Here is a 13,243-nt window from a genome sequence, read left to right as displayed (position 1 = left end):
ACTGATAAATATTCTGGTGAAATGTAATTAAATCAATGGGAACAAAACCAAATCTAGTATCTAGAGAGCAGAATCTAGTAATTATGATAGGTCTCCTGTGATCTTGTCACCAACTGGCTCCTTTCTCTCTAATGCTAGCTCACCCTGAGCTCCTTTAACATGTTCAAATCCTCTTAGCTCCTTTATCCTTTTATGTCTCTCTCTCTCCTTCTGTCCAGGTCCCCTGTTCTCCCTGCAATTTCCAAAGTCAGTCTCTGCTATCTTCTTATCCAAACAGTTCCTCCATATAGTTCCCCTATAGCTCATTGTCTCCCTCACCACATCTCTTTAATCCAGTCTGACTCCCTCCACTCCATACCCAATTAGATCTGTATTTTTCTTCCACTACCTAATTAACGCTCTCCTACAACCACCACTTCCACACAACTTCCAGGAAACTGCAGTTTCCTGAGAAAGAAATATATCCTGGTGGTGGTGGGTCATGCCACTAGTTACCCAGAGAAAGTGGATCTGCCTTCCATTGAAACAGAAAGTAGATGAAGCTGTGCTACACATTTTTAGCAAGGTAGGTTCTCCTAGACAAATACTGACAGGAAAATATGTCAACTTCTCCCTGACTGATTTAGTTATGTATGATCAAACTTGCTTAATGTTGAAAAAAACACATAAACAAAAATAAGATTGAACATACATAATACCAAATTAATTAAACATTGAATTAGTAAAACATTGAAAAAGGGAAACAATTTCCTTTCTTGATCATTACACTAAACTACCCTCATAACATAACATAAGCCTTCAATTTGTCTGAAGAGTTGCAGTTACGAGAAGGGCTTTTTAAGGCACTCTGTGGGGTTAGGTTTTGGGCGGGGGCAGGGTTAGGGTTAGCACACATTACTGATGTGACAGGGGGGTGATCAGTGGTGGGTTATGGTAAGGTCCCTACATGAATACTGGCATTGCACACAGTAACAGTTTTTTCAACATAAGCAGCGGCATTGTGTGTTATTGCTTCATTACTAAAGTGGTTCATAAACTGAAACAAGATTTGCTGATGTAATATGATTTATGTAGGTCTGGATGTAACTTGCATCGTTATATTGACTTTTGAACACAGACTGATTACAGAGGTGAAATGAGACCTGAGACATAGGGTCTAGTTCCAAAAAACTTGCTCTCAGTGTAAGTGCCACTTACACTGAGAGCAAGTGTTTTGGAATCTGGCCCCAGCTGTAAGCCTATTTACAGACTAGCTTTAAACTGAAGTAAGTCACTTACACTGAGACCACGTCTTTCAGAATCAGGGAGACTTACACTGATAGCAACTCTTTTGAAATCTGGCCCATAAGCTAAACCTCTGAATTTACCAGTCTAACTATGTTCTCACCTCTCCAATGGTCAAGATCTTTGGATAGTGCATTACAGCATGGGGGGGGGGTTGCGTTTTGGAGTGTACCATTCCAATAGATGTTAAATTGAGGCTCCATCTGCCTGAGTTGGTGGTAGCTCAGGTGAATGTCAATGATCCCACAGCAATTATAGAAAAGAGTAGTCAGTTTGAATACCACTTTAGGTCTCCCATGAAAAGTGGCCACTGGCCTAGTGAGACTTTTTCAGCATCTATAAAAGACCTGCTTCTTTGGTTTATTTATTAAGATAACTAAATAAAAGTAAAATTGTTGGATCACTTGTAGATTGTTGTTTGTATGTTACTACTGTTTTCATTTATTTGTATGTGCCACTTTTCTCTAATTATAACTTTCTACAGATTATGACTACTTTTATTATTTTTGCATGTGCCTCTTTTGTTACTTTCCTGGGTCATGGGTGAAAAGGGTCATTGTGCCAGCCCACCCACATGGTTATCAAATAGTAAATAAAATAAAATAATCTGCAAAAATTATACTGTTTCATAGTTAAGTGAGCTTCCCTCCAAGACGCAATTAGGTGCTTTGCAGCTTGTTGGGGGAACAGCCATTGCTCATCATGTCTGAGACACCTTGTGGTGGTCTGGGCATCATGGCCGGCATTAGGCATAGGTGAACTAGGTGACCACCTAGGGCACCATACAGGCCGGCCTCATAAAGGGCGCAATTTGCATGTACTTATTTATTTATTTTAATTAATTTACTTATCTCATTATGCGAACGCATAATAATGAAAGTAAATTAATTAAAATAAATAAATAAACCATAGGGCACTGGAATCATAGTGCGAGGGGGAGGGGCGACCGACCTCCCACTTTTATACCTGCAGGATGGCCAGGAGGCTTCAACAATTAACAAAAAAAAAAAAATCTTCACTCCACAGTAGTGGAGTCTCCTTTAAGGAGGAACATGCATGCGTCACAAGCACGCACACCAGCGTGAATGTAAAGAAGATGTTGTACAGTTGCATGTGGAAATTAAACTAGCCCTTCAAGAGAGGGGATAATTCCAAGTGTACACGTTTGGCCATTCAGTTTAAAAAGAAGGTAAGTGTATGTGTGTGTGTCTGTGTAGTTTAAACAGGGCTTCTGTATGCGAGAGAAAGTGTGTGTGTGTGTGTGTGTGTGTGTGTGTGTGTGTGTGTGTGTGTGTGTGTGTGTGTGTGTGTGTGTGTGTGTGTGTATGTGTGTGTGTGTGTGTGTGTGTGTGTGTGTGTGTGTGTGTGTGTGTGTGTGTGGAATTTAAATTAGTCGCTCTGTTTGTATGAGAGATAAAGTGCATATGTTACTGTGTGAGAGTAGGTGTGTGTATGAGAAAGAAGGTGCTTGTCTGTGTGTTGTATGAGAGAGTAGGTGTGTGGAATTTAAACTAGTTGGTAGTTGCTGTATGAAAGAGAAGGTATGTGTGTTGCTTCGTAAGAGAGTAGGTATGTGTGTGTGTATTGCTATATGAGATAACAGCTACATGTGTGTGGTGTGTGCGTGTGCATGTGCGTGTGCGTGTGTGTGTGTGTGTGTGTGTGTGTGTGTGTGTGTGTGTGTGTGTGTCTGTGTGGGTCTATATCATGCAATCGAAATGTGATATAGCCAAGTACCATTACATCGACACATATTACGCGAAGTGTCAGAAAGCCAAAACACTTAAACGACGGAATTCATCATATCGAATTACTATGGTTGGCCAACATGAATGGAATTACATTTCCTAATCATCGCAAATGATTAGGAAATGTAATTCCATTCATGTTAGCCTACCATGGTAAGTCGATGTGATGAATTTTGTTGTTTAGGTGTTTTGGCTTTCTTACAGTTGATGTAACGTTTTGATGTTATGGCACTCGGCTATATCATGTTTCAGTTGCGTGATACAGACCCGTGTGTGCAACATACCTCTAGACTGTCCTCATAAAATTTGTAGTTCTGTGGTAAATCACAGAAATGAAGTCACCCAAATAATTTTATATATATACTAGCAAGTGAAAAAGAACAGGTTTTGAACATCCCAGTCAAAAGCTAGAATTTCTAGCCATGCAGCGTAACACTCAGTTTTATTTACTGCTCACTGATACTGTAACTCTATTCATACATAGACATTTGTGGAATCTTTGGTGCTCTTGAAATACAGTCTCTCTTTAATTATTTTTTCAGTTTTTATCTGAAACATTCTTCATTATTCCTTGCTGGAAAGCTTCTGAAAAGAACCATTATGTTTAGCAATAGAAATATAACTGTATTGCTTCTTGGTGAGCACGAATGTTGGAGGAAATGTACTGCTGACTTCCTTATTTTACTCAGGTGTTGTTAACCAGGTAAGACCCACTAAATGCATCTGCTTGTTTTCAGGGATGACCCATTGATCAGAGTCAAGCTACACGAAAGCTGAGCATGTGGGGATCAAACTGAGTCATTGTGCATAACTCATCGAAAGATCATTAATGTATTCATTAAATTATACTGTTGTACATTGTATTTATTATAGTAATTCCTTAATCTTTAGTTCTAATGCATAATTAGAACTATTCCAGCTGCAAGTGTGGTTCAGAATATAGATTTCGTCAGGCCCTGTTAAAGGCTGCTAACAAATTTAAATAATCTTGCTTCATGACTCGTAATAAAGTACATATTTGAGAAGCTTCTTTACTTTTCTGCCTCCCGACAGCCACATGCATGATTGCTAAAATGACCTTAGACCATACAATACACAGACTTTGTAAATAGTGACCCTGACCCTAGCAGACCTGGAGTATTTATGTCTACCTCCAGTTCTGGACAAATGAGTAGGAAGTCTGCTGAGTACTTCTTAATCTTTTTACAGAATAACTGCAATAAGGAATGTAGAGTACAGTGCCTTAATATCTTTACTGAAGGAAATTATTTTGTGGCCTGTTACAATAGCCATCAGCTGAAGAACTAACCCATAATACCCCCGATCTACTTCTGCTGAGAGCTAAGTCGCCATTTGTTTCATTATCATTGGCAAATCACTTGTTGCCACGACCTCTACCTGTTTTCATCTGTAGCCCCATCTAAGAAAAGGACTGGACACCCCATGTTTTCCATAATTGGCATCGATGGGTGCCCATGATATCAGTTAAGTTTTTAGTAGGCTTTTATCCATAATGCTGGGTATTCCTGATGTATTTTTCTCTTTTCTACTGTCCACAGGGTCATACTTAAGCACTAGGCTAGCTGTCATTGCGGGACATTTTAAGTCTAGCCAGTTTCCCTTTTAATGCTCAAATTAACCTATCCTATTTGGTTAGATTGACCTTGCCCATCCCATGATTGATAGTTGTACATTACCCTTAATGATAATAACTGGGATCATACCGTAGAAAATTTGAGGGGACCCATGCATGGGATAAAACATTTAGGAACTGCTAATCAAAATGAACTGACAAGTCCCAAGACCATTTAACCGTTTATTGAGTTATAAATTAATGACAAAAAAATGACAACGCTTTCACCCATTAACTTCACTGGGCATCATCAGAGTAAAGCATAATTCTCAATTCATCCTTTTAATACAAGTGCAACACCTATCCCTATCTCTTATCCCTCACAACCATATTATTGTTGTTACTGTTATTAACCACTTCATTAGTGTTACTAAATCTCACGTTTGTTAAACCTCCTTTAAGTATAGGTTGGAAAACAGTTTTCCTTTTCTCTGTCACCTCATTACTTATTTTAAGTAATATGTCATGGGGATACCCTCTCTCACACAACATATCCATCAATTTAACCATTTCATTATGAAAATTCTCATCTACACTAACAAGCCTAGACCGTCTCACCATCTGTCCTTTCATAATGTTTCTCTTCTGGAAATATGGGTGACAACTATTAAAATAAAAAAAAAGAGTTGGAATATTTTTTTTTCCGATAAATACTAGAATTTAATGCACCATCTTCCTTATACAATAAAATATCTACAAATTCAAATTTATTCTCATACACATTACTAGTAAATTTTAAAAATGTTGTTGTACTGCCTAAATACTCTATAAAATCTTGAACCTCAACCAGAGACCCCTTCCAAAATATCAGGATGTCATATAAAAAGTGCAGATATAACGCTATATTTGACATAAAACTCGAAGTAAAAACAAACTGTGTCTCCCATTCAGCTAAAACTAAATTTGTGTAAATGGGTGCACATCTAGCACCCATAGCTACAGCTGTAATCTGTTTAAAATACTCTCCATCAAACATAATAAAATTGTTTAATAAGACCATTTCCATAAGCTCTACCAATAATCCCCACTTTACATTGTGCAATTCACTATGTCGTAACAAACAATTTTCAAAAAATTCCATTCCAACATTGTTCGGTATTGTAGAAAATAAATTAACCACATCCACAGTAACCATTAAAAATTCTTCACCAGTATTTATTTCTCTAATTATGTCAAGACAGTGCCAAGAGTCCCTAAGTATGTGTGGTAATTTACCCAATACATTTTTACAACTCAAGTCAACAAAAGATGCAATAGCTTCAGTTTTGGATCCTCTAGCCAAAACTATAGGTCTAAATGGTGGGTCATTCATATTTTTATGGATTTTAGGGATGCCAAAGATGGATGGTATAATCGGTGTATCTACCATCAAATAATGAAATTAATCTTTGGTAACAATCCCATCCATCAAAAATTCATGTTATTGCCAATCTATTTTTTGTATATGCTCTATGTACTTCTTACCTAGACACCCTTTCATATGTTTCACAATCATTTAATAATCCCAACATCTTGCATGTATAATCAGTGTTAGACATAATCACAACCCCACCCCCTTATCCGGTTTCATAACACGATATTGATTAGTAGTAGTTAATTCTTTTAAACAGAATCTTTCCCCCATAGTCAAATTGTCAACCAAACCTTTCTCTGCCAATAAACATCTTCATACATCACCCCCCTTGTCATTTTGAGGAACTCAGTCAATTTTTTTGAAATTCTGATACTTTAGACTAATTGTCAACCAAACCTTTCTCTGCCAATAAACATCTTCGTATTTGTGTTTCACATAACTGTTCAAATACAAACACCATAGAGTTATTCAGGGGAATAAATGTACTACTTTTTACTGAAAAAACACAGTCAGTATGAGGACTGGGGTTGTTTGCAAAAAATATTTTTAAATTTAATTGTCTCGTATATAGTTTCAAATTAATTAATATTCTGCCTATATCATAATATAACGTGGGAACAAATTAGACTTATTAGCCTCAATTAGATTTATTAGACATTGGTCTATGAGGTTTGAATGGTTGGATGATGTAGGGATAGTGAATCATGAAGTACAATGGATTAGCAAGGAGGAAGTAAGGATAGCTATGAAGAGAATGAAGAATGGAAAAGCTGTTGGCCCAGATGACATACCTGTGGAAGCATTGAGGTGTTTAGGCGAAATGGCAGTGGACTTTTTAACCAGATTGTTTAATGAAATCTTAGAAAGCGAGAGGATGCCTGAGGAATGGAGAAAAAGTGTTTTGGTGCCGATCTTTAAGAATAAGGGTGATGTGCAGAGCTGTAGTAACTACAGAGGGATTAATTTGATCAGTCACAGCATGAAGTTACGGGAAAAAGTAGTGGAAGCTAGGGTAAGAAGGGCCGTGATGATTAGTGATCAGCAGTATGGTTTCATGCCGGGAAAGAGCACTACAGATGCAATGTTTGCTCTGAGAGTGTTGATGGAGAAGTACAGAGAATGTCAGAAGGAGTTGCATTGTGTTTTTGTAGACTGAGAGAAAGCATTTGACAGGGTGCCTAGAGAGGAGTTGTGGTATTGTATGAGGAAGTCAGGAGTGTCAGAGAAGTATGTAAGAGTGGTACAGGATATGTACGAGGGTAGTGTGACAGCGGTGAGGTCTGCGGTGGGAGTGATGGATGCGTTTATGGTGGAGGTGGGGTTACATCAAGGATCAGCTCTGAGCCCTTTCTTATTTGCAATGGTGATGGACAGGTTGACAGACGAGATCAGACAGGAGTCCCCGTGGACTATGATGTTTGCAGATGACATTGTGATCTGTAGTGAGAGTAGGGAACAGGTGGAGGAGACCCTGGAGAGATGGAGATATGCTCTAGAGAGAAGAGGAATGAAGGTCAGCAGGACTAAGACAGAATATATGTGTGTGAATGAGAGGGAGGATAGAGGAATGGTGAGGATGCAAGGAGTAGAGGTGGCGAAGGTGGATGAGTTTAAATACTTGGGGTCAATAGTTCAGAGTAACGGTGAGTGTGGGAGAGGTGAAGAAGAGAGTACAGGCAGGATGGAGTGAGTGGAGAAGAGTGTCAGGAGTGATTTGTGACAGACGAGTACCTGTAAGAGTGAAAGGGAAGGTCTACAAGAGGTTAATGAGACCAGCTATGTTATATGGGTTGGAGACAGTGGCATTGACAAAAAGGCAGGAGTTTGAGCTGGATGTGGCAGAGTTAAAGATGTTAAAATTTGCACTGGGTGTGACAAGGTTGGACATGATTAGGAATAAGTATATTAGAGGGTCAGCCCAGGTTGGAAAGTTTGGAGACAAAGCCAGAGAGGCAAGATTATGTTGCTTTGGACATGTGCTGAGGAGGGATGCTGAGTATATTGGGAAAAAGATGCTAAGGATGAAGCTACCAGGTAACTGGAAAAGAGGAAGGCCTAAGATAAGGTTTATGGATGTGGTGAGAGAGGACATGCAGGTGGTTGGTGTGACAGAGCAAGATGCAGAGGACAGGAAGAAATGGAAACAGGTGATCTGCTGTGGCGACCCCTAATGGGAACAGCCGAAAGAAGATGATGATGATGATGGTCTATGAGGTTTGAATTAATTTACACAGGAGACTGTTGCAGAGAGTGATGAACATGATAATGAGGCTACAAATTTAATGGAGGGTGAAGGAGAAGATTCTATGTCCCAACAAGGACAAGCATTATGCGAGCAACAGTCTCAGTTAGACATATTTGATGGTAGTTCATCAAACATGATTGATGTTATGTTGGACAATTTTGCATGTATTGATGAACTGGACCATAATAATGAGAATTTATGTGGTATGTTAAGAGCAAATGTAGAGGGTGATGATTGTTTAATGCAAGAGTGTAAGTGCAAGCTTGTAAAGGATGGAGGTTTTTCAATTTACAATTTTACTGCCTTGGAATTGTCATATGAGTATTTTTCCCTATTCAAAAAAGGTTTTTCATTTGTTCCCACGTTCTATTATGATATAGGCAGAATATTAATTAATTTGAAACTATATACGAGACAATTAAATTTACAAATATTTTTTGCAAACAACCCCAGTCCTTGTACTGACTGTGTTTTTTCAGTAAAAAGTAGTACATTTATTCCCCTGAATAACTCTATGGTGTTTGTATTTGAACAGTTATGTGAAACACAAATAGGAAGATGTTTATTGGCAGAGAAAGGTTTGGTTGACAATTAGTCTAAAGTATCAGAATTTCAAAAATAAATTATTTTTTGTGATTGACCGAATTCCTCAAAATGATAAGGGGGGTGACTGTAAGATTTTATTGGAAGCAAAAGAGTGTTTATGGCAATTGAGACTGGATGCCTCTAACCCCCCGGGAATTAATGAATACATTTCCATTTCTAGTATTCTAAAACATAGATCTCATTTTATTTAATTCAATTTTTAAAGTTTTTAGTATATGTATGGCTATATAATGTATGTATGTTTGTTTATATTAATGTTTTAGAATTATATTATATTATATTGTTAGTGTGTTATGTACTGTTTTAAGTATTTAAATATTTAATGTATTGAATTATTTGATTGGATATTATTTAGAGGGTGTGGTGTTGCACTTGTATTAAAAGGATGAATTGGGAATTATGCTTTACTCTGATGATGTCCAGTGAAGTTAATGGGTGAAAGTGCTAAATCATTTTTTGTCATTAATTTATAAGTCAATAAACGGTTAAACGGTCTTGGGACTTGGTTCATTTTGATTACTGGTTTATCTATTGAATTTTCGTGTCTGGACAAAGAGGTTGACAGGTATGCATATCTCTCAACTGTCCAGATTTTTGCCTCATATTTTTGGCCTATTCCTCATAAAATTTGTGATTTTCTGGCAAATCACTGAGGATTTAAGTAACTAAATTTCATACATTTGAGTTTCAGCCTTCATTTCCTTCAGAAAATGCACACTAAGATAAATGCTGTTATTCTAGCAACTTTCTAAGTCTATAAGAGCAATATTTATAAACTGCCCCTGTTTGGGGGCCTTTTCCCCTCGCTATTATTTTAGACTTTGTTCAGATTTCTTCTGCTAAAAGGTTGAGAGGTACAGAGGCATGGTATGTAATACCCTAGTTGCCAATTATTTGTTGCATTTTAAGGGGAGATAGGGGTTCGTCATTCCATAGTGTGCCCTGCTTTGTTTAAGATGCCTAGTAACTATGAGCTTGTTGTCAGTTTTTCAGTCCTTCTCTATTGCAATATTACCAGCATACCAATTTTTTCTTTAATGTAATGTAGGCAATTAATTCTTCAAGGGCAGCAAACAATGAATTTGTGGTTGAAACACTGAAGTTTAAAGTTGTTTGCTAGTAACAGCCTCTTCATTAGTTACAAATCTCTTTAATGTAGAATTATTCAGATGAATTTTATTTCTACAGAGATTGTGCTTGTTGACTGATAGTGGTAGGTTGTTATGACAGATGTTTGAGGGGCCTTTTATGGTTAAAAGTATCTGAAATGGGCATTTATGTTATTATTAGTTCATACATTTTGTTTCATTGCTTACTGGAAAAATGTTCAAAACTACAAATTTAAAACACACTCAAACAAGTGTAAATGTTTTCAATGTGCAACTAGCTGTTTTTTGTTTATTAAATGGCACGCTGTGTTGTAGAATCTGAAAGCAGTGTTAGAAGCATAATTGCCTTTGGTGCAGAAGGCTGTGGATTCTACTCTCACACCATGTAGATAGAGTTCTGATATTGCATTGCTCATATGATTGTTGATTATTTGCTACATTATAAGGGAGGATCGGGGTTCTACACTCCTGAGTATGTCCTTTGTATGAGATGCCTAGTGACTATGAACTTGTTAGTCACTTCCTACTGCAATATTACCAACTTACCAATTTCTTAATGTAATATAGGCAATTAATTCTCCAAGGGCAGCAGGCACTGAATTTGTAGATAAAACATTGATATGTAAAGTTGTTTGCCAGTAGCAACCTCTTCATTAGTTACAGATTTCTTTAATGTGGAATTCAGATGATTTTACTTCTGCAGAGATTGTGCATATGGAGTAATATTGGTGGATTGTAATGACAGAGCTTTTGAGTGGCCTTTTACGGTTGAAATTTTCTGAAATGGGTAGTTATTGGTTCATACATTTTGTTTCATTGCTTATTAAAAGAATGTTTAAAACTACAAATTTAAAACACATTCTAACAAGTAGGAAGGTGAATCAAAGAACAAATACATGCATGCAAGACCTTAAAAAAATGTGTGCAAGCAGCCTGTTTTGAAAACAGCCCAAAGATAAACTTAATTCTCCACTGGCCAGATGCACTTTCTATGAATGTGGGTTTTCATGCCGTTTCAATGAATGTTGAGTTTTGCCATTTCAATAATCACTGTAGAAGCAAATAAGAGAACAGTATGCATGGTAACTAATGAGAAATAACCAAATAATGGAACACTGGAATGGCTGAGGAGGGGGCTGCTGCTGAGGGGTAGGGGGTTGCTGCAGCAGGGGCTGCTTTGGGGGGCAGTTTATTACTCTGCCTAGGGCCCAATTTGACTATGATCTGGCTCTGGTATTTAAAGCAGAAAATACTATGCAAAGGTAGTGGCAGTTTAACTACATTACAAGGTATCTTTTCCTAAATGACTGGAGTGGCTTCAGGGTTGGCCTTAGGTCAAGTGGTGCCCTAGGCAAAAGGGCTCCACAATACCCCCCACACCTCCTGATGCTCCCATCCTGGTCTATTTACGCCATCCAGTTTACTGGAAAAGCGCACTTGCTAGAGTGGCGTCCTAGGCAGTCGCCTAGTTGGCCTATGCCTAAGGCTGGCTACGAGTGGCTTCCTTGGGGAGTGACCCTGTGAGTATGGCTCAAACAGGGGTGTTTCATGAGTATGGTGTGGGTGGGGCTTAAGGGGCGCCAGAGCGGAGCACTACTTCGACTAGAGTGTAATTTCGACTAAAGCTGGCCCTGCCAGGCACCTATCACCAAGGGAGGATGCCCCATGGTACCTGTCATGGATGGTTATTAGAAGTTTCAAGGCAGTCTTCACAAAGTCAGGAGGTACATCTCTTGGTTTGCCTGGAATCCCACAGGATCAGATGGAAACTATTCTTAGGAATAAGGCAGCCTGGTCTACTCTGCTCAGCTTCCTGCCGTGTGCCTGTGACCCACACTAGGACAAGTAGCTTATTAATCTTTATATCTATTAATAGCGACAATGCATTGATCCACATGGACCCTTTTCAGGCTCTGCTTAGGAGCACTGTCTGCTTAATTGATTTTTTCAGAGTCACACAATAGGAAAATGGAAGCTAGAAAAATGAGTAGATAAATATAGATTAATCCATATTTATTAAGAAAATCAAGAGCAAATATATATGAAAGAAACAAACATGTTACAATAACAAAGAATATAACAAATGCAATCAAACAATATTCTTTAAGAAAATGAATGACAAATCCCAGCTCTTGCGCATTTTGTAAGTAAATCTGTTGTGGGAACAACATCCATTGATCACCAGCAATACAATCTATTTCTCTTGTATAAAACTACTGTAACATTCGTGAATCTGATGCAGTTGAAGCTGTGTTGCGTCACTAATCGGCATCGGCGGAATCTTTCCCCCTTTTCAACTTTTGTACAAGAGGACGGGGGGGGCACATCCACAGTGACAACCGCCTACAGCCAATGTGCACACCGTCGGGTGGCTATCCCTGCCTAATTCCTTAATGAACTCCCAGCACTTGAGAGGGGCGTCCTTCCTAAAGTGTTCAACGTGTTCTTTCAGCAAAGCTGAAAACATCGTAATAACATTTCTTCCTGTTTATTCGGTACGTTGTGTTTTATTGCTAGTTAAAAACATTTTGCTTCCTGCTTTTTCACGTGCTGTTAGATCAGGTGCCAGTGATACAGTCACGTGATAATTTCAGACTGACTAATTTGGGCAGAGGGAGTGTGTAAGGGTGCCATTGCAGGTGAGTATCACAGGGAAGGGAAAGTGCAAAAGACCTGCTTCCTCAGTTCAAGTAACAGTGGGGCTGTGTATAAAACTTGTCAGAGCTATCCTGACAAGGAGTTATTCGCTACTGCCAAGGTCTGATACGCGTCAACACGGTCTTACATCTGGGGCTCACTTATTTTCCTACTGATCGTAATTGTTGTACTCAGTTTAGCTTGCACTCCTTTTTTGCAGGTAATTACTCATATTTAGGACTGAGAGGATGCAGCCGGTAGGAGCTGTTCTCTGGTTCCTTTTCCCGCTGGTAGTGTATGCCAGCTCTTCCCTGCCCAACATAATTATCATTTTTGCGGATGATCTGGGCTACGGAGATTTGGGGTGCTACGGGCACCCTAGTTCACTCACTCCAAATTTGGATCAGCTTGCAGCAGGAGGACTGAGATTTACTGATTTCTACTCCTCGACATCTGCCTGCAGCCCATCCAGGTAAGAGGTTTTCCTTATATTGTTGCAGCCATAGCGAGAGATGCCTCATTCTCATATATCCACTCTCGCAACCAAATTCAAAATATTTATTTTAATTTTATTGTCTATAATAGAGACATACTAAGGAGCTTCACATTTAGTAAATGTTTCTGCTA

General features: G+C 38.5%; 1 protein-coding gene across 1 annotated transcript in view; it reads left to right on the top strand.

Moving 5' to 3' along the window:
* Positions 1–12,598: 12,598 nt before the first annotated feature.
* Positions 12,599–13,243, top strand: part of LOC122815806 (arylsulfatase A-like) — a 351,804-nt gene continuing 351,159 nt past the window's right edge. The window contains exon 1 of the mRNA XM_044088605.1: positions 12,599–13,088. Within this exon, the coding sequence (XP_043944540.1) occupies positions 12,865–13,088 (224 nt within the window). The 5' untranslated portion in view covers positions 12,599–12,864. The remainder of the gene's footprint in view (positions 13,089–13,243) is intronic.

This window comes from Protopterus annectens, chromosome 11.part0 (assembly GCF_019279795.1).
Source record: "Protopterus annectens isolate FY-2018-M chromosome 11.part0, PAN1.0, whole genome shotgun sequence".
Lineage (NCBI taxonomy): Eukaryota > Metazoa > Chordata > Ceratodontiformes > Protopteridae > Protopterus > Protopterus annectens.
This window is presented reverse-complemented; position numbering and strand designations above follow the sequence as displayed.